This window comes from Manacus vitellinus, unplaced genomic scaffold, assembly GCF_001715985.3.
Source record: "Manacus vitellinus isolate BGI_N305 unplaced genomic scaffold, ASM171598v3 scaffold_0_pilon, whole genome shotgun sequence".
NCBI lineage: Eukaryota > Metazoa > Chordata > Aves > Passeriformes > Pipridae > Manacus > Manacus vitellinus.
In genome coordinates this window covers 21970678-21991950 of record NW_021938789.1, presented here as the reverse complement: position 1 = coordinate 21991950, position 21273 = coordinate 21970678, and the positions used below count along the sequence as shown (strand labels likewise).

Below are 21273 nucleotides of genomic sequence, written 5' to 3'. Positions count from 1 at the left end.
TTTTTTAACTTGAATGGCCTATGCTTAAAACAACTACCTGATAATTCTTATTCAAAGAGAAATACAGGACAGCTAAATATACAGAAGTAGGATTTGCAAAAAAAAAAAAAAAGAGCAATTGTTTTCCACAACACTTGTCAATATTGAGATTTATACATTTAGACTGATCTCTACTTCTACTGAATTATTGCCTTCCTTTAATTTCCAAAATTACTTATTAACCAGCTGTTCCCACAGTTATTTTTGTCAGCTGCTAGACACATAAATAAACAAATTATAAAATAAGTGTGGAGAAAGACTAGAAGGAATGAAGAAGCACGCTAATGCATAGTGTATTCATATTCAACTGTCGTGCGCCCCATCTATTCCTTGAGCGGCTCTTTCTTCTCACTTCTCTTTGCTGACATTTTCATTAAAAGGTGCAGTATCTTTCAACCTCCATTTTGAACAAATGTTCCTTGTAATGAGCAACAGGGGCTCAAAAGCATGTTTTCTGAAAAGCAGTGAAAGGTAGTTTTAATGAAGAGAAATGAGAAAACTGGAAAACTGGAGAACAGTGAATCGTTTTGCAATCTGAATTAATGCCTATTTGGAAAAGGTTCAACTGAGGAAGGAGATGTAAGACTTCTGGCAAGGCAAATTCTAATTATTTCAAGTCTTGGCAGCATTTTTATTGAATTGTAGCAATTTCATTAAAAGGTGCACTAGTAATCATCTACATAAGGCCTCCGGAGGGGAAAATATACCAATAATTGCATAATTATATTATCATTGCTTGTATGATGGACCACATTAAATACCACACAGAGGAGCACTGCTTTTTACTTTCTCTAGATATTTAGTTCTGTACATTTTCCTAGAAGATTACAGAATAAAAATGACTGCCAGATTAACAAACACGTTCACCAAATTTTGTAGAAAAGACACAGCTACCTTATATTCATAATACTTTGTATTCTCTTTTCACTGAAAAAAATTGACAAATTAATGTAAAAAATATTGGGTTTAGTAATAAGATGCAGTATTTATATAGTTCCATTACTGAAATACAAGTCATTGCATCACATGTCATACAGGTACATGTGTCTACTTAGGAAGCAGGTTTTAGAATATTTCCATATTTTCCTATATAAATTAAGTGTATCTATCCAGAGATTTCCAATAAGCCTGCAATAAGTTAGATTTCCTTTGTCTGACTAATGCACAAACTTTCCCACTAACTAAGATGTTGGTAAAAAATTCTTGTAAAAGTGTTGTTTTACAGACAACACATACCAGAACAAACAAACATTTTTTTAATGAGGTACCCAGTATTAGAGAAGCATCTTTGTACGTGCCTTCTGAAACTGTGACTAGGACATCTTCTGGAGGAATCTTTGGCATGTTCTTCAAAACCTCCTCGGGTGAAAAATCTCACCTCAGACACCACACTAACACCCAGAAACATCTGTCACTGATTTTGTCTTAGAAATGTCTTAAATACCGAGACTTGGGTATATTTCTGACAATCCATTTCATTTCCCCAGTCTTCTGGCAAGGAGATGTAGAACTCAGCTACTGAACTTCATCTCCAATGTCAGCAGAATTCCCACTTGTATTTTTTGCTTTTAAATTGTATTTTAAATTGTATTTAGTTTCTATTATTTCTTTTTTATAAGCCCTATCAAAAACTGCATATACATGGCATATATATAGCTAGCTGCTTATTGAAAAGTCGTCCTCCCTCCTATTCCAGGAGAGATATGCAGAGGACATTGCACTGGGTGCAGCCTGAGTATCTGCCTAAGCAGGGAATCCCATTTCAGCATCACTTCTGAATGTGTCTAGATTATGGAAGGAGACCAGAAATACAGGGTTTACTTCTGCTCCTTCCATTTGACCTCTTTTATTGTGCTGCATGCCTCAAATCCTAGGGATGATAATATTAGCACTACTGCAAAGTCAGCAATTTTATGTATAATACCTGGAAGTTAGACATACTATGGAATAGGAAACTTCAACAGCTTGTGTTACAATGAACACTATCGGGACAAAGCTTTTATTTTGTAGAAGATAACATAATTTCTTTTCAAAATTAAAAAGTTATGCTCATCCAGGCATAAAAATCACTTCCATGTCATACAAAATAGCAAACAAAGAGGCAGCAAAAATAGAGAATCCATCAGTCACTGAGCAGCACAAAATAAATGCCTCAGTATCAGGTCCTAGTGCAGAATTGCATACAAATCCTACAAACAGAATCACTTCAAGTAAAAACACACTATTAAACCACATATTTAATTTAATATTACATTAAAATTAAAAATATAGCATTTTTATAATGCACATTTTCCTTTTAAAAGGGAAAAATATTCAACAGTGATTCTGAAAATACAATTACATAAATTTAAACTTACAGCTCCTCTTATCATTTAAAAAAATAAAAGAAAAAATTATTCAAGTTATACTTGCTGCCAACATTTTAAAAATAATCAAACTACTGGATTCATGGAATTCAGTCGCTGACCACCTATAGGGAGTGATAAACCAGCCTTTGGCATCTGGAGTTTCCTAGCAGGTGCAGAGAAAATATTTTCTTTATTTCAGTTCATTCAGTACCACTTAATTAAGCAACTAGACCACTCAAAGGGGAGCTACTGATCAGGAGTTAAGAAAACCTCATGAATGTTTCCTTCCATTACCATTCTAAGAATAAAAAGAGGATGAGATGGACTAGTTCTAAAATTTTTGTAGCATAGTGATTCAAAACCACCAGTTTTGACTACAGATAGGCCTTTCAGATGTTAATTCTTTATTTCAAAACATTTCTCAATGAGTTTTTTCTTCTGAATTGGCTGGCTTCTATGTGGTACTATTTATCTAACGGAAGAACATTTCAGAATTCTTGTTTCCTTCATTGTAATCGATGCATATCATCAGTAAAAATCAATTATCTAATACAAGAAATGTCAATACTTTCTATTTTCATACTAAAACATACACATGAAGAATGAGTGTATATATAACAAGCTACATAATTGCTTAAATACAGGCACATTGATTAATCAAAGTGTAACTAACTGCAAAGGCTATATTTAATTAAAACTATCTCAATGGTAATAAAGGAGGTTAAAGCTTTCTTTACAAAATGATTAAGTACAAATGCAAAACAGTTAAAACGAGGCTTACTGTTGGCTGATTTAAATCATGATTAAAATCAGATTTACAATGCTTTGAATCAAATTGGAGCATGTAGTATGGGGGAGGTAACTTTTATTGAAGTGGTAACTATATTTCTCATGTGCAGTCAGATATCAATTTTACACATTGTAGCTGGAGGAAATGAAAACCAGTCGGAGAGGGCTAACAAGAAGAGGACGAGGAGTTACAGAAGATACACTAAAAGAAAAGGCTAGAAAAGGTTTACACAGAAAAGTGAAGTCAACAGTGTTACATTGTCAATGTGTAAAATATTATTATAAATAGCACAGTGATCAGAAGTTCATTCTATCCAATAGACGGGGGGGAAAAAGGATGCACTTAAGCAACCAGCAAGGGAGATAAGGTTAGGTATTGGAAGAAGCTTTTGACCTTTAACAACTGTGTGCTGGAAAAAATGCGTGGTAGACTCTGCACCACAAGTCTGCCTTACAGCCTGTTAGACAAAGTCTAAATGCTCTGTTTTACTACAGGGAAGAGCAGGGGATAGACCAGATCTCTGCAGGTCTCCTCCAACCTTACTCCTACAGTTCTGTGGGAGCTTCCCAAGACTTGCCATGTCTCTTAGAAACCTGGCTGCAGGAGGCAGGTGAATGCATGATAAAGCCAGATTTCATTCAGCAAAGAGTGAGGTTTCCAGTCCTGAGGGCTGTGGACAAAACCTTGGACATGTGACATAACTGCTGCCATTAAGCCCTGAACAAAAAACAGATTAAGAGAGCCAAGAGCAAGTTTTAAATCTCGTGATACCCTTCAGCAGGAATCTAGTCAGTTCTGAACCGTCTAGGTATGTGAACATCCAAAATATTTCTATTACCCAGCTCACTGAGATGTTTCCTCCCCCTTCAAAGCATGCAAGCTCTGAATGACAGGTTATAACCAAAAAGCTTGATTTCTTTTTCCTGTGTGACTTTTGCACAAAGCCTTTCTGTAAAAGAAGTCCACTTCATGTCATAGAATCATAGATTGGTTTGGGTTAGAAGGGACCTTAAAGATCATCTAGTTCCAACCCCTTGCTGTGGGCAGGAACACCTTCCATTAGACTACATTACCCAAAGATCCATCCCAACCTGGCCTTGAACACTTCCAGTGATGGGGCATCCACAACTTCTCTGGGTATCCTGGTCCCGCATCTCACCACACTCACAGTAAAGAATTTCTTCATAACACCTAATCTAAACCTCCCCCCTTTCAGTTTACCCCGTCGTACCACCACGTGCCTTTGTAAAAAGTCCCCCTCCAGCTTTCTTGTAGGGGCCCCTTTTGGTAGTGGAAGCCTTCTCTTCTCCAGGCTGAACAACCCCAACTCCCTCAGCCTGTCTGCATAGGAGAGGTGCTCCAGTTCTCTGATCCCTCATGAGGAATATGTTCACCCCGCATAAGCAGAGGAATACTGCTTAGCTTAAAACAATTACTGATGGGAAAAGAAAGGAGATGCAAGACTAACCTGGCATTTGCCAGGTTCCCAAAGAACATGTAAGAGATGCATCTCTCTGATTTCCCTGCCAGTTTTCATCTCTTATTAACTTAAATCAGACTGTGCATCCTCTTTATCACTTAGATTTACAACCGTCAATGCATAGTTGACCAGAGAATTCTTTTCCGTATCAAATATTTAATGATCATGTTATGTGATCACAGACTCAACTGTCAAGATGGCATTTAAAATTATAGACATTTAATGCGGTCAGCACACCCCACACGCTCCTCACCCCCAGCGACAAAAAACCCTGTAGCTCATGTTATCAGTGATGCTTCATTCTAGTTTAATCTCCAGGATCCACATGGAGCATCCCAGGAGTTGCATAGCATAATAGCAACATTAGAAACTTTTCTGTTATTTACATGCCTGTTTGCTGTTAAAGCCAAGAGCTGTGCTGCTAAAAAAAAAAAAAAAAAAAAAGTATTCTTTGGACATGAAAAATTGTCATGGGTTTACTCTGGCTCAATTTTTCAAACCCCCACAAAAATATCATTAAAAATCCATTAAATCTGAAAACTTATGTTTTCAGAATAAATCAATATAATCCCCTAGAGTAAATCCACTGAGAGAATAACATTTACTGTGCTTTCTAATTGGTATACCCTAGAAAAGAGGAGTCACATTCTCCCTTCAAACACAGATATTTACACTCTCCTTACGCTTTTATCACTAACGGCAGCAATCTTGGCCAGTGGACAAACAATACACTTCAGTTGTCATTAGGTTTGGCAACCAGCCAAGGAGACTGCTAACACACATAAAATTACGTTCATTTATGACTGTTTGTAGGATTCATTGTCAAAGAGGGTCCCGTTGGAAAAAAATCTTTCTGGTTTCCTAAGAGTCACTGAAAAAGCCAAGCAAAATGCTTCTGCAGTAAAATAATATAGAAGAATAGTAGTAATTTTAAAATTCCTTTCATTTCAAGGTTTAGTAATTTCTATGTGCATTCTCTTCAGATTTTTTTAATAAATGTGCAAAATATGTAACACACTGAAATCCAGTGTGAAATCCACCACTTTTAGTAGATGTCTTTACCATCAGCTCTTCTCTCCTGCCTAAGGTTACAATGAACACCTTAAGCCCTGTTATGGCTGAGAAGTCTGAACCAGGGAAGATAAGTTTCTAAAGGACACAAACATCAGCAAGGGGAGTGGGGAGTAGTCAGAAAGACATTCAGAAATTTTTAAAAACCAAAGTTCTATACTTAAAGTGAGAGGGTGTTTACAGTAAATATAATGCATTAGGATATCAGACCTCATTTCCTCTAGCCATTCTCTGAACAGCTGAAAGAGACTTAAGGAAATGAGTCAAAATCCTGGAAGATGTTTGTACTAGATGAAAAAGAAAACAACATCTGTAAAATCATGTGTCACAACCATACAGCAAGACAATGTGCAACACTTGATCTCTGCAAAGGCATTCATCTTTGTAGACAGAGAAAAAAAGTTGAGAAGTGGCTTAACCTTGAGCAATTACTGCCTCTCTTCTACAAAACTGATGAGATTATATCAGTCGTTGCGTGTTGTAGATAAACATGTATGTTGTTGAAACTCTTTGATGCCATGTCGTTCTCTTTTTATCCAGAATTTGTTATTCCTTACCTTCAGAATACACCAGGGTGTTTACTGTTCAGTCTAGAAAGCAGCTTTCCTTCAAACTACAAATGTCTAGTATTTGGTATTTAGTTTGACATCTCCAGATATGCCTTAAAAATCTTTCTGATAGCTCGCACAATCCAAATTATAGTTCAGACTGAAATCAAAAGACTATAAACGTATCATTAGAGTCTCTCAGAACGGACCAGAGAATGAAAAGGACAAATTACACTACAAGGACCTCCTACTGACTTGAATATGACTCAGATGTTCCTCCCAAGACCTGTCCTAGCTTGTGTTTACATGTGCTAAAGACATATCCCTTCCAATTCCACCTGTGCCCTGGTGCAGCATACCCCTTCTAGAGGTGACACAGGATCCTGTGATTAATTCAGGCACCTGCAAAGAAGCATTACTGTTTGGACAATCAGTGATAGATTTCTGGGAGAGCTGAAGCAGGATGGAAAGCCCACGGAGAGCCAGTAAAACTTAACAGTACTACAGCTGCTGTCATCTGTTGACAAGAGGCTCTCTCTGGCAAAATAAGCACATGGAAATGCCTCCAGTCTCTATGAATGGTATTTAAACAGGATGCAAATAGGAGTCTCACTTCTTGCCAAATTTGTCACATTCTTTATTATAAAGCCTGAACAAAAATCACTTACGCACTTGCTGGCAGAGGGTTCCCGGTTGTAACGCAGGAAAAAGAGTTGAATATTGAGCAATCTTTGACATTCCCATTCCTCTCCTGGCAGTGGCCTCGGGCCACATTTCTGTACAGGAGAATCTGCACTTCCATGAGGGAGGGTGGAAAAGGAGAAGGAGAGAGCAGAAATGGAAACAAGGGAGTAGGGAGGGCAGGATATTCAGATGGCTTGAGGGGGGTCAAGGCAATGACTGAGTGAAAGCAATCAGAATCCTCATCAGATTCAATCTTCCTCCTTCAAGCCTCCTCTCTCATGGCTGACAGGTAGCAGGAAGCATCACAAAAACATTCTTCCCTCTGGGCACAGGGAGAGTCTCCTATTACTCTGTAGCTGACTGAAAAAAAAGGTTGCACTGATGGATGCTGAAAGGAACCAGGCCCAGTCTTCCATGACCACAGGATGGAAATGCCAGAGACTCTGTAAGAGTACTGGGCAGTGGGGGACAGGGCAAGCCCTGAGAGAGGACAGAAGAGGTAGACAAAAGATCATTCCAGAATATTGCATCAAAATGAGGATTAGGCAATTCCCAAATGGAAGGAAGTGTGGAAGCATATGTTAGGATGCAAGAAAAACAAAAAGTAGAAAGGGGCTATGGACAGAAGAGATGAATGGTTTACCCTTTGAGAAGCTATGTTAAGCTCTGTTTTCTACATCCTCCTTCCCTGTTTGCAACCAAAGGAAGAAGCTGTTGACCAACAGCCAAAGAAAAATACTTAATATAAACATGTATACTGATAAACAGGATAGGTCTCAATAGGGAATGTGGGAGATTATCCTGGCCAAGTGTCTGCACTGAGGCAAACCCAAAAGTAACCCAGGATCATGCCAGCTCCAGAGCAATCCAGAACAGCAAATTAGCTCTGTCCCGCCTGCCACTTCTGATGTTCCCTAGGCAGTTGCAAGGACAGGAGTCATCACTCTGATACCTCCTCCAGCAGCATAAAACTAGCCCGGAATACTCATACACTCACACATCTGTGTGATACGCAGATGAGACGCATACATACCCAAAGACAGTTGTCTTTTGCAGCAGCAAGTAATTTCTGCCTACAACACGCTGTGTTTTTGTTTACACAAGTTTGTTTGATGTACCCCTGAGGTGAAGTCTCCCACAGGTTAAGTGTATGAATCCAGAACAACAGGAAGGATCATGACAAAGGTTCCCTCCTTACCTCTCCAGTACTCTGGAACTTGCATCTCTGTCTTCCGGGAGATGCTGCCAGTGTGACCTGTTCCCCAAGCTCTCTTTAAGGACAGTCTAACCATATGATGAAGGATAACCTTCAAGTGCAGGTAAGAAATAAATGAAGTAAAGAAAGTTGGCAGGTATTGATCATTTCAATATTTTCTAAATTTCTTTCTAGGAATAGCTCATTGGTAGGTGACTTTCCCACCCCCGTGGCCACAGCATTTTGCAGCCCTATGTGGATATTTCTTAATAGGAAAGTCCAGATTTTCAGATATCACACTCTCGTTCAGATTATCAATGAACAAAAGGGAGTAAACACAAAAAGTTACCTTAACAAAACTATAAACAAAAATATTCATAAATTAGTGAGTGACCCCCTCACATCCCTAAGTAAACTGCTTACAAAAAGAAATATAAATTGTCACCACAGTTAGTTCCCGATGTTTTAGTTGTATTTGCTCCCAGCAGCATGGGCAGAGGCTGGCGGAGCCCTCCCTGACTGTCTCACACAGGGTGCTCTGCAAGGCTCCTCTCTGCTGGTGGCAGCAGACGTTAAACACCTAACGCCGTGCATCGCTTCCCTGGATCCTCAGTTTGCTCTGAGGTAAGTAATAAAATAACCTTTCACGTTATCTGCTTTCAGACTTATATGCCCAGGGCCAAATTCCTCCACGGGTCTAGCACCGACCTCCTTACAGCACCTTGCTCTGGACACTGCCAAACTCCTCGTAAGCCTACAAACCAGGCAAGGAGTTGCACGGCGACTCCGAAAGCCATGTGCAAAGTTGCCCTGCGCTACAGCCAGATGCAGTATTTAAAAATCAGTAGCCCTGTGCGCCAGGGCTGTCAGGTCAGGCAGGTAAACCCCCTTTTTAGCAAGGAGTGGAAGGGAACCTCCGACACACCAAAGTTTTACCACCGGCTGACATCCCGCGATAGTCCGTCAGTGCCAGAGCATACCGGATCCGATGCCCCGTCCCGCGGCGAGCGCCACACCTCGGGGCTCAGCGCCCATCAGCCCGCCGGGGAGGCTTCACCCCGCCGGGCGCGCTGGACACCTGACGGAGGACGCTCGTTCCTGCCCATTGTTCAACGAGCACTGAACCGCGGGGACATTTTGTACCGATCACCAGATAGTTTATTGTCAAAACAGCCCGGCGGAGGAGATGGGGCGGGGGGAAAGGGGGTGGGGGGTCCCTGCCTGCGCCTCTCCTAGCCCCAGATACCCGCGCATAGCAAACAAAGGACTTTATTTATCCCCCGGCGGGGCGTCCAGCAAGGGCAGCGCGGGGCGATGCTGGACACAACCGTGGGCTGCCGCTCGACCTCCGCTGGAAAGGGGCCGCCAGCGCTGAAGTTTTCCCCGCGCCGCCCGCGCCGACCCCGGCCCCGGCCCCGCCGGGCTCCGCGCCCCCCGCGCCCGCGGCTCCACCTGGCGGGGAAGAGGCTCAGCAGCAGCAGCGCGGCGTGCGCCACTCCCGGACGAGTTGCGCCCTCCATGCCGCCGCCTCCACTCCACCAACCCCCTCCGGTGGGCTGCGCTCGCACCGCCCGGCGTGCAGAGATGCCCGAGCCCCCGCGGAGGGTGCCGATACAGCCGGCCCCGCCCGCTGCCCCCCGCGCCCCCGCCCCGCACCGCGGGGATGGGCGCAGGTGAGCAGCTACCCCCACCCCCCGATGGAAGGGGAGCGCCCCGGTTTGCTTCGTTTGGGCACGACATAGAGATCCCTGAACAAAATGATTTAAGAAAGGAAGACCTCAGTGGCCACCACACAGTGCTGTGGTGAGGGAGAGCTTGCTCTCCTCGTGGGGCAGCATTCTGCACCGCCGAGCCACCCCGAGGGATCGGGGCCGTGGGTTTGGGAAACCCAGGTGGCAGTGTGGTCCGGAGGAAAGTGGCAGGAAGCGGCCAAGCTGGGGCCTGGAAGCGGAGGGAGCACCCCTTAAAGGGCAGGTACAAAGCCATTTGCCTAGCTCTAAAATCCTCACTGAGAGTTCCTGGAGATGTTAACAGCAGATTCCGTGGGCACCGAAGCTGTCGCTTCCAACGTGGCTTGCATTGCTGAGATCAGCTGAGCCCGCTCTGGGCTGCCACCTATTAAGGGTCAAAGCACCTAGAGTGAGACTTAAAAGTATATGCTGTGACACAAAGGGAAGACTTGAAAGAACTGACTGATTTGGTATGGAAAAGAGAAAGCTGACAGGGAACTTAAACATGGAAAAGGTTCTTACAAAAAAGATTGTGAGCAATTGTTTTTCATGTCCCTCAAGGGCAAGATAAAAAGTAATCCATTTAGTTCTCAGAAAAAAAATCACTTAAGTGTAAGGAAGGCACTTGCAAAGAGAAAAGAGAATTTAGTCTACAAATGCATTGCGGAGAAGAGGTTGTGGAATCCCACAGAGGGAGTTTTTCAAGCACCAATGAGACGACTGACAAGGAGGATCTGGGAGCACTCGCTTCTGTAGCTGCAGAATTGGAGTGGAGCTGCTCTTCAGGCAGAAATAACACAAACTGCAGAAACGTCTGGCTTTAACACTGCTTTTTCAGTTAGTGTCACACACTGCTGAGGTGAAAGAAAGGTATGTGAGTGACCCAGGCAAAGGAGTAGTCCATGCATTGGCCAGCTATGCTCTGCCCAGGTATCCAAAGACAGCACTTGAGCAGGCAAGTGGGCGAAGGACACACGGACTGTCAAAAAACCCGTATCAACACTTCTGGATGTACAGAAATATGTAGGGAACACATGGCAAAACCTTCACCCACGGAAAAGCATAAATGTAGACTTCTTGAAACATGTCAGTACAGATCAGAAAAGTTATTGAAGGTAAATTATTCATTTTTTTTCTTCATCTTTTTTCCTTTTTCACTCCTGTCAGTTTTTTTCCCAAGGTTAACAGCACTGTCCCACATGGTCCAGCATGAGATGAAAGTCTTGTCTTATATGTTTAAAATGGCTCTCTCCATTTCTTTACTCTCTTTCATCTCTGACAGCCAGTCTCCTTTGATGGTGAATCCTTCCTCTGCTGCAAAATGGAATACTTTTTTGTTAGCGCACCAACAGTTGAAAACTCAAATAGTGTTTTAAAATCATATTTCTTACTAGGTGGTAGTCTCATCAAGTTAATTCTAGGGAGGAGAAAAATAATACTGAAATACTTAATTTTTTAGTGAACTACAGATTTTCCAGTTGTCTTTGGTTTCTGCTTCTGTAGGAAAAAAAAGCAAGCTAGAAATTTTTATATATATACTTGGAAGATTTACAGTTTAATTTCTTAAAGATGCAAAGACAACACAGAGTATGCTATGAGAGGTTTCCACTGAAGCATTATCAAGGAACATGTGATGTTGTTATTGTGACAGGTTTCTCCCTGTTCTCCTTGATTAGTGCTTTTTCAGTTGGTGGCCTGCCTTTAGGTCCTGCACATCCCTGATCACATGAAGCCAAACTCCGCGTGGCCCTGCATCATGTGCCTTATTTTCACAAGCATTAGCTGAATGTTAGATCTCAAAATCAAAGTGGCAACAATATTCCATGTGCTTTGCCTGGCTATAAATAGCTGCAGTAAGTGGGAAACAAAGGTGAATTGGTTTGAACCTTGCCACTTCATTTACTTTTAATAATCATGGTGATAAATGGAGTTGCCCTTTCCAATGTATTACATTGAATGCTTTAAGTTCTTTTGTCTATATTCTGTTTGGATTATAGAAGAAAAAGAAAATTTCTTAAGCAGCGGAGGTTTCTCTTAGGTCTTTTTTCTATCTTTGTCCAAAAAGTGTAAGTTTAAACCAGAAAGGTTCTTCTCTGGCTTTGCAGCCAGCCCACATGTTCCTCTCTTCGGTTCTCACTGTGGTACCGTTGGCAGTATGTTAGGACAGGTAATGCTGTCTCCCCTCATCGTCTGCTGGAGCCAACTTGCACTAGGCTGATATTTGGGGAGGTGTGGAACAAAAGGAGAGAGAGATCTACAGACTTTGGAGACAATGCATACAGATTTGGAGATAAGAATGATAAGCTTGGAGAAATATGTGAAAATATATTTGAAAAGTTCACTTCAGCTTGAAATCCTGAAAGTGATTTAACATTTATGGACCAGCTCCTTTGAACAGTCAATTCGAAAGATTGCTTTTAAACATCCATGGGGCTGCTTACTGAAATAAGCATTGAATAGATCAATAATATTGGTAAGATTCAGCTAATGTCATCGAACAACTGGTGCCCTAATGAAGGACTTGTTATTTGTGTATCTGAATGGAAATGCATTTGGAAATTGGCTAGTTTAGTGGTTTCAAACAATTTATTTCTCAGAGCTATGAAAACCTTTTTTATTCTAAATCTTTACAGCATAAATAATCCGTAGAATCTATTCTATATAAGACACAACATTTCTAATGAGAAGAGAGAAAAATGCACTTCTGATACAGCAAGTCAGTGCCAGCTAGAATCCCTCTTGATAACCCTGTGATAACAATGAGGTTGTACCTTCCTTTTTTTAAATTGCAGATTAATAGATCCTAGGCTGGAGCACAGCTCTTTCATGTAAACTGGCAGCCCCAGCAAGCCAGACAGCTCCAGAATTAACTCCTCTGTGATTCCTGAAGGCTTTGAGAAATTATGAGAGTTTGAAACATATATCGATTTACCAATGTTGCTGTAAAACCTATCTAATCATTGGCATAAAAGTTTGTTAAGTTTTTTAAATGTGAAAAGCAGTTAAATTTCTGCCTTGTGCAATCATCTAAAACAGCAATTCTGAAGAGTGGCTGTTAGGAATGTTGTATGACCACTGTGCAGAACTACATAGTCAGCATCTGCTGTATCTTGATTTTAATCGAGAAAACAGTAGCTGTGAATTTTCTGAGCCTCTTCTTTTATTAATTAAAAAAAAAATGCAAAATCTACTGGTCTAAACTATTGGTACAGTTGAACCTGTTTTCTAGAAGGCTTGACATTTTGGGACATCCCATTGCATTTATTTTATTAATCTATAGTTTTCTGCATCCTCACACTGACATGTTAGGGTGGGTAAGCAGAGAAAACTGGTAGTATTTGATAGGCATATGTCTTAAGACTTCATCTGTAGATGGCAGGATTATGATGTCTTACATGCAATTTAAGCGAAGCAGGGATGACACTAAAATAAATGCAAATAAAGTGGACACCTTTATCTCATTCCACCTGGAATATGAAATCTTCAAACTGAATCCATTCAGTCTTGCTAAAGTGATAGGTATCTCTTATTCCCTTTTAATCCAATTGTGCAGAATATTCACTAAATCCCATTGTGCCCGTGATCCTAAATCGGCATTGCCATCCTAGTTAATTAAAGATTTCCAGCATCGAATCTCAAGAGCCTAGATAGAGTTGTCATTGAAGCTTGAAATATATGCTGGTTTTAAAGACATCTTGTATTATCACATGCATAGCACACTATTGTAAAAACTGTTTTATCAGTATAAGCTTAAGTGGAAAATAAAGGCTCTAATCTTCTTGATAGCATTTTTTTTGTTAGTTTATAGCCTGCAATCTTACTAAGAAAAGAGATTTGTCTTTATGAACTGCCAAGTATGGTTCTTGCCTTTATCACTTGCAGCTTTGTTTTTCAACAGGCCACTGTTGAAAATTTACTCCGTGCAATAACTTAAATATTTTCAAGTGCTGTTTTGTCTTCATTTTGTTGCTGGTTTTTTGTTGGTTTTTTGTTGTTTTTTTTTTTTCCTTTTTGTTTGTTTTAAAGGAGTTCAACATATGAAAATAATTGTGGAGAAACAGCTGATGTGGCTTCCTCAAATGCATTCTCCCTTCCCAACTTGCTGTCCTACCCATCATTTCCTGGCTTTTGCACACATGGCAGCTTTGGGCTGCAGACCCAGAGAGCCTTGTCCTTGCCCTCTCTGCCTGCTTCCAGCAGGATATTAATGCCTTAGTTGCTGAAAGCATATCCAGGCTCTTCATCTTGTGACAAGAACTAACTTTGCTTTGCAGTTCATAAAGAGTCCTTCTGTGTTTTCTCACAGTGCTTCTCCATATCTGAAATCTAAATAAATGGCTAGAGAGGAGCTTGTCAGGCATTTTTCTTCTGAGGTGATTAAAGCCACATGAGTTCCAGTTGACTCCTCTGGCATTTTCTGTTAACTGTGCTATTTTGGGTATAAATTTAGGGATCAAATAAGAAGAAAACTAAAACAAAAGCAAAGGAACTCCCTTGATTGAGATGATTTATGTCAGAAGTGTGATTTAGAGAACAGTGTTTCTCTTGCCTCTGTTTTCTGAGTAGATAAACTGAAAAGCTTGGGTTTTTTATCAGGTCCTGTTTGTCCCAATGCCTCTCAAAGTATTTTTCTTTAGCTTATTTTAATTTAGCATTCTTTAGGTGTATCATAAATTGCATGGCTTCCTTTTTGCTTTGCAAGGTATCTTCAAAGTTCTTTAGGTACCGTTTTGTTTCTATCTTTGTGCAGTTTGCAGAAATCTGTTGGTTCCCCCTTTTCATCTTTATGACTTGTTACTAACCTGGGTTGTACTTTATGGGCAAGTAGTCTTTTTTGATTCATTCTGGCACTGCTTCTCTCACATGTCTGTCCTGGAGCCCTCAGCCTTTGTCAGGGGAGCATCATATGAGCCTCTCACTCTCTCGCAGAGTCCCATCTGCAGTGCCTGCTCTGCATGTCTCCTTGTACAAAGCAAGGTGGATTTGTCACAGCCCTGCCACCTTGTCTGGAACAAGGATATCAGTGTTTGGCCTTAAAAGCGGATGTTATTTATTTCAGAGAAGACAGTTCTTAAAATAGTAAACAGGCTGCACATGTGACCCATTTACTATTTTTCATAGAAAAACCCAGAAGTCTGGTCTTCCTAATTGCTTCTCCACAAAGCTTGTCTCAGTTTCTGCTCAGTTTAGTTTAATTCCCAGGATGGCCATGGGCAGCTGAACTTACTAGAGAGCCAGACACCTTTCAGTGTCTATGAACGGGTAACTTCCATAATTGGCAAAATCAGGCTTGCAGTTTGCTGCAAATGGCTGAAATAGCCACAGAGGTAACAGCTTCTCCATTGCCTCTCACTTCTGCCCCTGCAACCTTTTCAAGTAACCGCTACTAAATTAAAATGTTGATGCTGTTGCCCCTCTCTATAGGGTAGGTAACCCTTACCAAGGCAATGTTGCAGTGTCTTAGGGGACCGCACAGCAGGTATGTGTGTATTTAGGCTTTCATTACTATCTGACTTCACAGTTCTTGGTAACCAAAAGTCTCTAAGAGATTATTTTCCTGGCAGCTATCTTGTACTGCCAGAGGCCTTGGGAGCTTTTTTTTTCAGTTCTGTATATTTGCAAATGCAGTGTATGTTATAATCCCCAAGCCCACAGTGCTGGTAGACATACACACCACTGGAAGAGTCAAGGGTCATCAAAGGTCCATCCCCTTTAGGAAGGTCATGCCCATCACATTTATTATCCAAACCTCAATTTTTTTTTCACCTGTAGAAGTTTCTTTTTCAGTCTTTTTGGTGAGAGTTTTCAGACTGAGATGGTGCGATGAGATGGAAATTTCAGTGTGTAGCCTGTTACGTAGCGTAAATGAGCTTTTCCTCAGTGATAAATGCTCGCTGCCTGGCCCACTGGGAAGGCCTGGGATTGCACCTTGATAAATTTGCATTTTGATGACTTAGTTTGTCCAGGCTGGATAACCAGTAAGAAAAAAACAGTTAGTGAAGATGCCCAGTAGTAAAAATGATAATATTCCCTATGAGACAATATTATAAAGCCTGCTGATATTAATGAAATCATCTAGATTTAGAAGGCTTTTGAATTTGGACCTTAAGAGGTGATGTTATATTAAATAGGATGGATACTCCTCTATTTTTCTCCTCCTGTTCTAAGTTTAAGCATATTTAGTAGGGCCATATCAGTTCAGTATGCTCAAATTCAGACAAATTATTTTCAGGATAGGTTTTCTGAGATCCTTTTCTTATTTTATCCCAGTTCTTTTAGGGAACTGATGTTGAAATTATGATTACTCAGGTATGCAATTTATCTAGGTGTTTCTGAACATTCTTCTCTATATGTCTGTCTGATATGCAATATAAACTCCTTTGGTGTAAAAAAAAAAAATTCCAAAGACCATATCTCTTTTTGTCCTCTTGTGTTAAGGTTCCTCTTGTGTGTTGTTTCTGCTCTCAAATTCAAGAGCACTGGTGGAAAACCCCTAGTCCTAGCTGTGGACCATGCCAGGCTCTAGCTTGTGTACAAGTTCCCAAGCTCAGATGACCCTGCTATTAGGAGGTGGCCTCCAGCGGCTGCACCAAGTTGCATTTCAGAGCTCACCAGCACTTTGCACCTGCAGTGGAAAAGCCCTGATATAAATCTTACACACATTTATATCTCAAAGTCAGGGTCCTTAATTAACGGCATATGGAGCAATCCCCTGCTGTGAAAGGCAGCTGCCTTGGAGGAGAGAGCTGTTGTCACTGGCAGCACACAGGACTCATTTAGAACCCAAAAGTGACCAACTAAAATAGAGATTTTGGATTCTTTGGGGTTCAGATAGAAATTACAGAGCATCTCTTTGCCATCTGCTCCATGCTGGAAATAATGCAAATGTAAATGTCAACTTTGCGTCCTATGAGCTCATTACCCCTCTAGGCCTACAGCCTGTCTTGCTGAGGGGAGGTGCATCCACTGGGACACGGCTTTCACAGCTGATAGCATGGTTTCTGTCTGCCTTCATCCTGAACTACTGCTGTGTTATTCAGGCCTGCATTTGTCACATGGGCTTGTGAGACACTGGCTGTGAAATAGGCTTAGGAAGTTCCTGACTCTTCTCTCCCTGATTCTGTCCCCTTCTGAGGCACTTTAACTTGCTAGCTCTTTGTTTTGCTGCCACAGATATTTTGAGCATCCACAGAAAAGGCTAATTTTCACCCCTAATCTAGTTTCTGATCTGTTTTATTGTGTGACTTTGCAAACGGGTCTACTGCCGAACTGAGGGAGGAAAAGCAATGAGAACGAGCAGTGAGAAGGAACTTACACTAGCTTGCTGCTAAAGCCAGCATCTCTCACAAGTAGACAATTATATTTTACAGGAGCCAAAATATAAAGTAAATGCTATGATGTCTCTATCTGAAGCCAGGTGTGAAGGTACTTACAGGTGATTTCCCCATTGTAGATGGACTCCGTAAACAGCCAAGGTGGTTAAAACAATGGAAGGTAGCAGCCAGCTCCTCCTCTAAGTGGATATCTTAGATTATCTTGGAGCTGTTTCCCCTGCCTCAGGTCATCTGGCTGATTGTTCTGTGCCCGGTTCGGGCTACTCTTGCTCTGCCTTTATTTATCCTTATATTAAATGTAATACAAGATGTTGGTTATAGGTACAATCTGTTAAATGCATGATCTCGGATGTGTTACCAGCTCTCTCTGTACAGCCCACATATGGCCCATTGTTAACACAGATGTCAGCCCAGGAACAGCTTGCTTATCTTGCTACACCTCAGAGAGCGGGCAGCTCTTCCCTCCCAGATTTTGCTTGCGTTCCTGCGTCAGAAGTCGATCATTTGTTTTGGGGCTTTGGAGATGAAATTAGTATAGCAATTAGGATGTGGCTGTGGCAAATGTCCACTCAATAGTCTATTGCAATATGCACGTGGTTTATGACAGTGACAAGAAATCAAAATAACACAGCAGAGTAGCTCTTTTCAAAAGCAAATTTAAGAGATGCTGTTTGCTGAATCTGAGTCAGTCTCAACCTGGGGTTAAATCTTAGGGCATTTTTATCTATAGAACTTTGATGCCATGTTAATAATACTCACTGCACAGCCACTGTACAGCTGATAAGCAGAAACATGAACAAAATTTTGTAAATAATACTTAGAATTTTTCTTTCATCTACTTTCACGGGTGACTTTTCAGTTTCTCTAACACAATCATATGATCAAGCATATGTCATTTTGACCCTTGAAAGCCTGGAATGAGCATGTCAGGAATGAGCAACTCATTCCTATTCATAATGCATAATGAGCATGCCTGGAATGAGCATGTCAAGTTTCTTTCCAAACATTTCAGAAATCCTGCAAACAAACACCAGAGATGTCCAGAACTAGCAACACATCACAGTCCTTGGGTTAGTTTGGCTGATACTATCAGCCATTTATAAAACAGAAAACTGCAGCCTATGTTCAAAGCAATAGCAGGGTCCTGGATCAGCTCATCAAATGTCCATTCATTCTGTATTCATGTCCTACTGCTGTGTGATCAACTACAATGGATAAAATGTTATTGACTGACAGCCCATTGAGTTTGGCATCTCTTAGTTCTTTGATGAAGACAGGATCTCTATTGAAATGAGCCAGCTGAGGTTAAAATTCACTTGGGTCTAAGCTAGACAACTAACTGCTTTCTATATCCAGTACAGAAATGCAGACACCTCTGGAGTGACAGTCACCCAGTTGCAGGTGGGATGAACTGTCTTCTGGAGATGTCTGCCTCCTCCTCAGAGGGAATCTAGAAAACTCATTTAGACAGATATCTCACTTTTTTGTGGCTGGAGTTACGTGAAAGTTGCATATGCTGTTTAGTCTCAAAGATTAACAGGCGTTTCCTGTTAACAACAATAAGGTGGACAAATAAAATCAATGAGTTTCTTCTGTAAATAAATCCAAAGCAAAAGTAACAAAATATTTGAACATGGAGACTCAGTACAAACACACATCTGTCTAGATCTTTATCACTACCAGCTATGTTTCATATCCCTTTGCTGTTTTCAGCTGTGACTGGCACAGTCTTAAACAGGTCTGCAAGTTTCCTTGCTTAATGGAAAAAAAAGGAACCTGCAACTGCTGTATGGCACTGGGATTCAGAAGCCCCCATTGCACTACCCACTGAAGAAATTTGGTGAAGTTTCTCTGTGCCACAGTGTCTCCAGGTATGAAGTGCACTGCCTTTCTTTGTGTTCTGTGGCTAGCAAGGGCAATGTAAGAGCTAGGTATTAGCCTTCCAAAACAGTCACTGAGCATTTCCAGTGTGTGCTAAATTCATTTCCAGTATGTCTTGTGGTATTTCAAGTGGGTCTTGTCAGCTGAATAATACAGACTCCTCCCTGAAGGTCCCCTCCTTTCTTTGCATCAAAACCAACATAGCACAAAGGCTGCGGGTTGTAGATGCCCTCTCACTGAGCTTCCCACTGAAACCTCCCACTGTGCCTTGCCTGAACAGTCATCCTTCCATTAACAATGATGTGGAGTGATGACTATGTCCTGATGGAGGCAGCAAGCCCAGCAACTGTATTTGTAAGTGAATTCCTCCCCTAATACACACTGCCACACTTAATTCTCTAGGAGTGATTGTAACCCAGTGAGACAGGGTGTAGCTGGGTGTTGGTAAGCTCGATCAGCAGCAGCAGTAGGCACCAGTCTGAGGCCTTCCACATCCCTCCATTTCTGTCATGCCCCACCACTACCTATTCTCAAAGCGGTTGTGCTGCCTGTCTTTAACTTGTGCTTGGCTCTCTCCCCTCCATTGTGCTAGGCACGGGTGTGTGTGGACTCACTGTGGGGCCAGGCCAGGAACTAGCCAAGCTGAAGTATTACTGTAATACAAAAAAGGAAGGTGGAGAACAGGGTTGCTTAAATTTATACCACTGTCAATGAGGAGCATTGTGGACTGCAGGCTCTGCAGTTGTTTTCTAGGCCTTTGTTGTCTCAGAGCTGACAACTTCTGGCCACTGCTTCTGTTTTCAGTTCCTTCAGCTAGGTTGTGGTTTCACATAAATTTTTTAATTTCCTTCTACCGAAGATGTTTGAGATAACTTGCATCTCCTTTTTCACAGACATACTATAGGAGACCCAGGGAATATTCCTGTCAGTTTATCTGCACTGAATCTGCACTGAATGTCGGCAGGGGCAGAACATTGTCAAGCAGTCTGCACTTTTGGGCAGGACAAGGTGATGGAGTGAAGATGGCTCCCCAAGCAGTCAAAGACAGTATGAAATTACCTTTCCTACAGCTGCAGCAAGGGTCTGACCTCAGGAAGCTCTGCACTATTAGGCATTTCAAAAAGGGATTTCCTCCTGGAACTGGCTCTTGAGTGCTCTCCAACTTACACCCAAAGCTCTCACATCTGTGTCAGCTCACTGGTGGGCTGGGAGCAGAGGCTTAGGGCTACTTATGCATGGTCTGTGTGATCCCCTTTGCAGGCGGTACTAACCAAAAAGCTGTTACCCCTGCTTTGCAACATAAATGTTACATCACTGATGTCACTACATTAAACATCATCATAGTAGACGTACATGTCTTGAAAGGACCGTGGAAACAAACTATTTGTGCACAAATTGGTGGTAGACGAGTGCATTCTCACGTATAATGTTTCTGAAAATGTTCAATTTACATGTTAAACTTCCCACAGACAACTTTAATTCATATTCATATTCATTCATAGCCTTCTTGCACTATTTGATTGACTGCAGCTGGTTAAAAAGGAAAATGTTTGCTAACTCCTTTTTAGACAAGTATGCAACAGTATCTCAGTTTTAACAGCAACATATCTTTAGAGGGCATCTTGTTGTTAAGCAAATTATTATAGATTTTGCCCGATCTGTAAAAGAGTACTTTCAGTGTTCTTCTGATTCTCTTTTACATTTATGATAATCTGAACATTTATAAGACAAGACATTGTTTAGATGTTCAAAATAAAATAGTATTTTTGGACCATGACATCAGTTTTTATGCCATTTCACTCTATTTTGAGCTACAATTAAAAGTTCTTTTTTAAACAAACTGTATCTAATTTCTGTGCTAAATCAAGCCAAGCAGTAAGGAATGTTTTTACTTTTAACTAGAATGTCATTAGAGTCAAAACATGCAAATACAATGCCGGATTGTAAGACGTTGCTGCAAAAAAAAAAAAATCAACTGCGAAGTCTTTGTCTACACTAGAAGAGGTTTTTTACTGTAAAGAAATTTTGACAAACCCTCATGAAGAATCATGGCTTGCATGATTTCCCACTAGAGCTTGTTCCAGTTTTTGAACAGAAGCAGCAATACCAAGAACAATTTTGCCAGCCCAGCAGCAATTGCAAGCACAACTGTTTCTGAGAGCTGTGTGTTATC

At 41.2% G+C, this 21273-nt stretch overlaps 1 protein-coding gene across 1 annotated transcript in view; it reads right to left on the bottom strand.

Moving 5' to 3' along the window:
- KIT (KIT proto-oncogene, receptor tyrosine kinase) overlaps positions 1-8183 on the bottom strand; it is a 51336-nt gene extending 43153 nt beyond the window's left edge. The window contains exon 1 of the mRNA XM_025895242.1: positions 8159-8183. Within this exon, the coding sequence (XP_025751027.1) occupies positions 8159-8183 (25 nt within the window). The remainder of the gene's footprint in view (positions 1-8158) is intronic.
- Positions 8184-21273: the final 13090 nt, after the last annotated feature.